Below are 7,440 nucleotides of genomic sequence, written 5' to 3'. Positions count from 1 at the left end.
TCCAATCACTAATCAATCATAACTTTGCTAATCAGTAATCATGTCTTATACACGGGTGCACATGCTTTGGTTCGCTTCCCGCCTTCTTTCGGTCACGCGATATTTTCTGTAGGTGACAACACGACCTTGAAACAGAGGTCTAAGACTTTTGCTTAATATGCCGCACACAAAGGGATGTGTCACAAGCAATACTAGATCAGACGCACAAAGTAAAGCATCTCATCATGCGGCAGAAAAACTGTCTGGAGTTTAAACTCGCCTCAAAAGCTCCCTTTACATCGGTATACACCGTTCATACGGCTTTAGGAAAAAACCAACCCCGTCATAAATGTTGCCTCTAGCATTATCGATGCTGTTATTAACATTTCTCAAAATTTTCAACCCCACTGGGGCGCGCAACTGGCCCAAAATAACACGCCTCCATAGAATCCTGCGGCCCGTCCGCGGGAGCCAGGGAGGAATAGCGTGCCGTGCGCAGCCGGCGGGCGAGGAGAATCGAGGAGGAAAGCGCCGTGAGGAGGAGAGTGTCGCTACTTTCAAACATCAAGGGGTTTTAGCTGGAGTGTCTCGATCGCGCCGCAGTCGCCGCAAAGGGGAGAGGGGGCTCCACGCAGTCGATGCCGCCGCTCGGCGGGCCACACAGAACCGGTCCGAAGGGCGAGGAGGAAGGCGCGCTCGCGCCTAGTGAATCCGGTCTGCGGGAGATGACGCAGTGGGCGCCCCTGCGCAACTCGGTCGTCGGGATGGCGGAGCGCGAGCTCCCGTCTGAAGTGAAGTCGCGCTGTGTCCAGCGAGCTCACCCGGTCTGTCAGCGCGGTCGACGGGTCGTGTGCGCGCCTGGCCAGCCGGTCCGCCGTCTCGTTGCCCGCGACTCCGACGTGCGAGGGGATCCACTGCAGGCGTAGGTTGCATCGCCCCTGCAGTGCGTGCAGACGGACGGCAACGCGCTGTGCAAGGGGCGGCGCGCGCTCGTCGAGTAGCAGCTGCTGCAGCGCGGACCTCGAGTCGCAGAGAATCGCCGCGCTGGTGATGTGCGGCGACTCCTCGAGGATGTCCGCAGCGAGGTGAAGTCCCGCTAGCTCCGCCGTGGTAGAGGAAGCCCGGTAGTAGAGCCGGCACTGCTTCGTGATGCCAAGTGCGGGAGCAACACAGGCGGCAGCCGCCGAGCCGTCGCTGAGGACGGAGCCATCGGCATACAAGTGCATCATTCCTCCCAGGTCGTCCTCGATCCTGGCAGCAGCCTCCTGCTGTACAGCGCAGAGAGGCGTGCGATGTTTGGAGCGAACGCCCGGGAGGTCGAGACACACTTGAAGTGGCGTGCGCTGGTGTGGCGGTGGCCAGGTAGGCGGTACGGGCGGAGGGTCGACCACCAGGCTGTCAAACAGTTCGCACACTGTTCCCACTCGTGACTGGGGCAGGCAACGGATGAGGGACAGGATGGGTCCTGCGTCCGGGGCACAGGAGAGGCGCTCGAGGGGACCGAGGGCACGCAGGTCAGCCGTCAAAGAGACGGGCCACGCGCCAGTTTCCGCAAGCGTTTCCGCAACCCGCGATGAGCGAGGGAGGCCGTGGCACATGCGAAGCACTCGGCGGTGGTCGCTGTCGATGAGCTTCCACAGCCGGGCACTGACACGACACAGTGATAGCGCGTACAACACTTTCGGCAGTGCCACCGCAGAGTAGAGCGCCGCCGCGAACGAGGCAGGGCAGCCGTCGCCACGGGCGAGAAGGCCGCGCACCGCACTCTCCACTCGGCGCATCTCAGCGCGCAGCCGGCGCACACCAGCGAACCACGTGAGGCGGTTGTCTATCGTGAGCCCCAGGTACCGCACTGTCAGGCGCCAGGGCAGGGGCACTCCATCGACGAGCACGCAGCCGGTGCGGCGGCGAACACCACAGGGGCGGATCAGAATAGCCTCGGATTTCGTCGACGACAGCCGCAAGCCGATGGCGCGCAGGAAGTTCGCGACGCCGTCCAGCGCCTCCTGAAGCCGGAAGCGCATCTCCCCCGTCGCAGAGGTCGGCCAGTGCACGAGAAGCGCGATGTCGTCTGCGTAGAGCACAGCACGCACAGGGAAGCGGCCCGTTTTGGGGATGCACTCGATGATGGGCGCGAGGGCAAGGTTGAACAAAAACGGGCTCAACACGCTTCCCTGAGGCACAACGCAGCTCACAGGACGGGGCGAGCCGACCGTGCCGCCGACTCGGACAGCTGATGTTCTCCCGGCGAGGAAGGCCTCGATGTAAGCAAGGAGCCTGCCCTCCACACCGAGCGCCCGCACGGCCGAGAGGATGGTGTCGTGAGGGAGGCAGTCGAATGCGCTCTGGACATCGAGGAGCAGCAAGAAGGCAGTCTCCCTGTCGAGCCTGGCCTGCTCGAGGGTGCCGGCGACGATAGCGATGCAATCCGCCGTGGAGCGGCGAGCGCGGAAGCCGCACTGCTCGGGAGGTAGAGCACCGCGGGCATCCGCAATCCACTGGAGCCGGGACAGAGCCATCGCCACCATCGTCTTGCCCGGTATAGACGTGAGGGAGATCGGCCGGTATGAGGCAGGGCTGTGAGGTGGCTTGCCGCGTTTCAGCACGGGGACGATTACAGCATGTCGCCACGAATCCGGGAGAGAGCCGCTGTGCAGAACGTCGTTGTAAGCGTCGAGAGAGAGAGAGAGAAACATTTATTTCATTTCGGCCCCCTGTCCGGGGCTACTGGGAGTTAGGGTGGTGGTGAGAGGCTGCCGGAAACGGGGGCGAAGGTGCGACGTTGGTGGCGTCGACTCTTGATTGGGCTGGGTCCGCTTCTTGGGGTACTCCAATCCCAAGCGCCATGGTGAGCTCCGTTAACGCGGCCACATTACGTTGTGTTGGGTCAGCCAGTCACTCCTCTAATGTGTGTGGTCTTTTTGGTAGCGTCCTTAGTATAGACTGTAGTGCGTGTTGACTTCCCGGGCAGTACCAGAGTGTATGGGGTGTATTGGGATATCCTCCACAATGTGTGCACTTGGGGGAGCCGTCTTTTCCAGCTATGTAGTGTAGAATGTTTTGTGTGGGTAGGCAGTGTGTTTGGGCTTGGCGCCAAGTGGCAGCGGCCTCGCGTGTTGAGGAGTGTGGTGGAGCTGGGAGAGTAGTATCTTGTTCATGCCATTCCTCTAATTTTAGGCGGCGCATGTTTGAAGATATTTGTTTTAACTCTGTAGAACTGGGTGCGTCTGTCCACTGAAGAGGAGGTCCCGGAATATTTGCGCGGGATAGAGCGTGGGCCTTTTCGTTTCCCTCGATGTTACAGTGGCTAGGTACCCATTGAATAGTGATGTGGTGTGCAGGATTATTCGTCGTATATCGATGCAGGATTTCACGGATGGGGTTGGGCAGGTTTCCGGTGAGGAACGCTCGGCATGCTGCTTGACTGTCTGTGCGAATGAGGATGCTGGTGTGTGTGTGCTGCGGTGCTGTGACTGCTTCAGTTATTGCCACTATTTCAGCCGTTACTTGGCTAGGAAGGCCTGCGTACAGGCCTTGGGTATACGCATTGGTGGCGGCGTTGTATGTCGCCGTGCGGTGTGTTGTGGGGTCTGTACCCGGGGATGCGTCTGTGTAGTACACAGTGGTGTCCGGAGGATTATGTTGGGTGCGTTTTGCGCGTGCTTGTCTTCTTCCTTGGTCTGTTTGCGGGTCCATGTTTCGGGGAATCGGCAACGTGTGAATGTTGTTAAGCGTTTGCCACGGTGGAGGTGGCAGCGTTATTTCAGGCAAGTTGTCTTGAGAATGTCCGAGATCTTTAAGCAGAGCTTGACCTTGGTGTGATCGTTTTAATCTATTTATTTGTGATTCTGTGTGGACGTCCAATAGTCTGCTAAGATTTGGAAGTATGTCGGTTTGGCTTACTCTGTGATTTGGCGCGTATCTTGGAAGTCCTAAAGTGATTTTGGCGAGTTGCCTGTACAGGTTATCCAGTTTCGTGCGCTGCGTTTTTGTGAGGTGAAGGTATGGCAGCTGGTATAGAATAGTGGGTACTGCAAATGCTGTGACTATTCTGCATAGATGGTGCTCGCGAATTCCTTTGTTTCTCCGTGTGATGCGGTATAGCAGTTGTTTAAATTGGTGAAGTTTTTGTGTAGTTTTTTGCATCCAAGTGTCGGCCTTGCCATCATCTTGGATGTGGAATCCGAGAATGCGAATTGTTTTGCGTCTTGGAATTGGTTCATTTTCAATTCGGAGATGGATGAGGTTACGGTAGTGGTTTGCTGAGTGACCTCTTTGGTTCGTAACTACGATATATTCTGATTTTTCCGGTGAGATGGAAAGACCAATTTCTTTGAGATGGGAGTGGATGACGTTGATCGCTTGTTGTAGTGTGCTTTCGATGTCACCTGGAGACCCTATATGTGCCCATAGTGTAATGTCGTCTGCATAGATGCTGTATCCTAGGTCAGGTACGTTTTGCAGCTGCGCGCTGACACTGTCCAAGGCCATGGAGAAGAGAATTGGGGATAATATTGATCCCTGAGGTACTCCCCGCGTGAGATAACGCTTCTGATATTCCTCTCCATTTACCTTGACGCTGACCGTGCGATCGTGAAGAAAATTGTGTATGTATTGTGTCATACGCGGGCCTGGTTTAAGTCTTCGGAGGCCTTCTTGTACGGCAGTGTGGGCGACATTGTCGAAGGCGCCCTTGACGTCAAGTCCCACAACTGCTCTGATTTGGTTGATACTTTCTGTGGCATATACATCTTGGTATATCATATACATAGCGTCTTGTGTGTTCATATGAGGGCGGAATCCTATGACTCTCGGGTCTGATGTTTGGTCTCGTTCTTGGAGCCAGTGAAGACGTGCTACAATCATTTTTTCCATGGCTTTGCCTGCGCATGAGGTCAGTGATATAGGTCGGAAATGTTTTGGGGTGTTGGGTGATTTGCCAGGTTTAGGGATTGGTATAACAGAGGCGTGTTTCCAGCTTGGTGGAATCTCGCCTGTTTCCCAAACTGTGTTTATGTATTCGAGAAGTTTTTTCTGTTGTTTCGCCGGTAGATTGGCCAGCATCTTGTTAGTGATGCCGTCTGTTCCAGGGGCTGTGTTGCGTTTGGTGTTGTTAATTGCCGTGAGAAGCTCTTGCATTGTGAACGGCGCATCTGCTTCGTGCGGTAGGTTGTTTTGTTGGGTTTGTAAGTGTGGCGTTTTTGGCTGTGAGCTGGCCGTCGGAAAAAATACGTCTGCAAACTGTTTGGCAAGCTCTTCATCCGTTATATTGTGAGTGAGTTGGATTTCGGCAAGATGGTTCTTTCGCGGGGGTTGCCCCAGAAGCCTGCGAAAAAGTGTCCAAGGATTTTTTGTGTGTAGTGATTCCCCTGCCTGTTCGCATGTGTGTATCCAATTGGAGGCGGCAAGGCTATCGGCATATGTTTCAGCTTCTTCTGTGAGTTCCTGTATGCGTTTCTGTAGTTGCTTGTTGTGTTTGTTTCTTTTCCACTGTTTCACTAATTTGTGTCGTTTGTCCCAGAGGGTCAGAAGATGACCATCTACTTCGGGGAGCTCTTCTGTCCGTTGTATGGCGGCGGTATGTTTGGTGCACGTTGAGGTTACATTCTGCGTCCACTCATCCCACATGGATGATGTAAGGTTTTCAAGAGTAGCTCGGAATTTTGTCCAGTCCGTCAGTGCAGCAGGGCCAATTGGGCATCATTTATTGCTTGTGCGTTTGCGTTTCTTTTTTGGTATTGTGATGCTTGTAGTGATGATGCAGTGGTCACTACCGAGTGTTTCCTGTTTGTTTTCCCATTCCGGTTCGTGTGTTATTCGTGTCCAGGTGAGATCTGGGTTGGTGTCGCGTTCTACTGAGTTTCCCGTGCGCGTGTGTTGGGTGATGTCATTAGCTAGGCTGAAGTGGAATTCTTCGGAAAGTAGTAGGGGTTGTTTTCCATTGGGTTTGTTACAGGTGTAGCCCCATTCTATGTGTTGGCTATTGAAGTCTCCCAACCAGATGGTATCACATTTGCTGTAATTGTTGAGGTGTTTGCGCCATTGTGGGTTATACCTCAGTGCTTTTGGGGAGCGATAGGTGTTTATTACATCTAGGTTGTACGATCCGTACAAGCAGCTGCGAGTGTGTACTGTTTCTTCTGTGGCCGTGTTGATGGAGTCTGTGGAGATTTGGGTCGTAGGGTGTTTGTTCGCTATAAGTGTGGTTGTCATAGTGGGCGTGTCAGTCGACGGTGTTGTTTCCATGCCGAGAGAGCGTTTTCTTAGTTTTTGTGTAATGCTTGGGCTCGAGTAGGCGGTGTATCCTGGAAGGGTTATTGGGCCAACTGTTTCCTGCAAGGTGATAACATCTGGTTTGTGTGGTGCTGTGAGAATGAATTGAGCGAAGTTGTTCTTTTTTCGACGAATGCCTCTACAGTTCCATTGCCAGATTGTTATTTGGGGTGACACGTGGTTTGAGGTTGAATTGAATGTGTTGGGGGGCGTCTCTGTTTTAGGGCTGGCCATATTCGTGTGTGGATTCACTGTCGGTGTCATGTGTGGCCTTCTTGCTGGGGCCCTCGGTTGGTGTTGTGTCTGTTCGCTTGCGAAGGTGCCGTTGTTGTGTTTCGAGTGCGTGTATAGATTGCTGCATGCTTTCTACCGTACGTCTGAGAGTACAAATGCTCTCTACTAGCATATTCATTTGTGAAGTTAGTTCGGTATAAGGTTGCTCAGAGCGTGAGGTCAGTTGTTCTATGCTCACTGTGAGTTGGTTTGTGATGAGTTCATGTGCGTGTTCACGGTCGCGTTCCCGTTTCTCTACGTTGTCGAGTCTGCGCAAGATGTTAGTAATGTAGTTGGGAACATGGCTGTCGTGTGGTGTCGGAGTGGCTGACTGACTTACCTGCGTGGGTTGTGGCCTGGGCGGTTGGTCGGTCTGGCGGTCCTCACTTCTGTCTTTGGATGTTCCTTCTTGCATGGCTGTTTGGTGCGGCTGTCGAGCGGACGTTGGCCCTTTCTCCAGTGGCTGTAATGGTCCTGCGGTTTTTGGTGTTTGAGGCCGTACGATGTCCCCTTGCACGGGCTTGAGCTTTATGGTCCGGGCTGCCATGGCATAAGTTTTGTCGTGTTGTTTTGTTCTTTCTGCTTGTTTTGGAATGTTGTCCTGTGTCCGCGCGTCCACTTCGATGGATTGTTTGATTTGTTCGATTTCTTCCAGCGCTGCGAAGCGGTTGTGCGTAGTTATGTGGGGGAAATTATCTTTTGTATTGTGCGGCGGCTGTTGTCCCTTTGCCTGCAATTGATTTCGCTTGGGCTTTGGTATAGAAGATTCTGGATGATCTCTCCTGTAGGCAGCTGTTCGAGTGGCCTTGTCGGCGGCTTGTTTTTTGGGGCAGGTGGGGTCTCGGGAGCTGTGTGCGCCTTCACAATTTAAGCATTTGGTGTCACAGTCGTGGGGTGTGTATTTAGGGTAAGTTC

General features: G+C 54.0%; 1 protein-coding gene across 1 annotated transcript; it reads right to left on the bottom strand.

Moving 5' to 3' along the window:
- Positions 1 to 536: 536 nt before the first annotated feature.
- Positions 537 to 7,072, bottom strand: LOC135896666 (uncharacterized). The gene is made up of 2 exons (XM_065425152.1): positions 6,866 to 7,072; positions 537 to 2,567 (listed from the first exon to the last, which is right to left on the bottom strand). The coding sequence occupies exons 1-2, from the start codon at positions 7,070 to 7,072 to the stop codon at positions 537 to 539; spliced, it is 2,238 nt and encodes a 745-aa protein (XP_065281224.1).
- Positions 7,073 to 7,440: the final 368 nt, after the last annotated feature.

The sequence above is a fragment of the Dermacentor albipictus genome, chromosome 3, assembly GCF_038994185.2.
Source record: "Dermacentor albipictus isolate Rhodes 1998 colony chromosome 3, USDA_Dalb.pri_finalv2, whole genome shotgun sequence".
Lineage (NCBI taxonomy): Eukaryota > Metazoa > Arthropoda > Arachnida > Ixodida > Ixodidae > Dermacentor > Dermacentor albipictus.
This window is presented reverse-complemented; position numbering and strand designations above follow the sequence as displayed.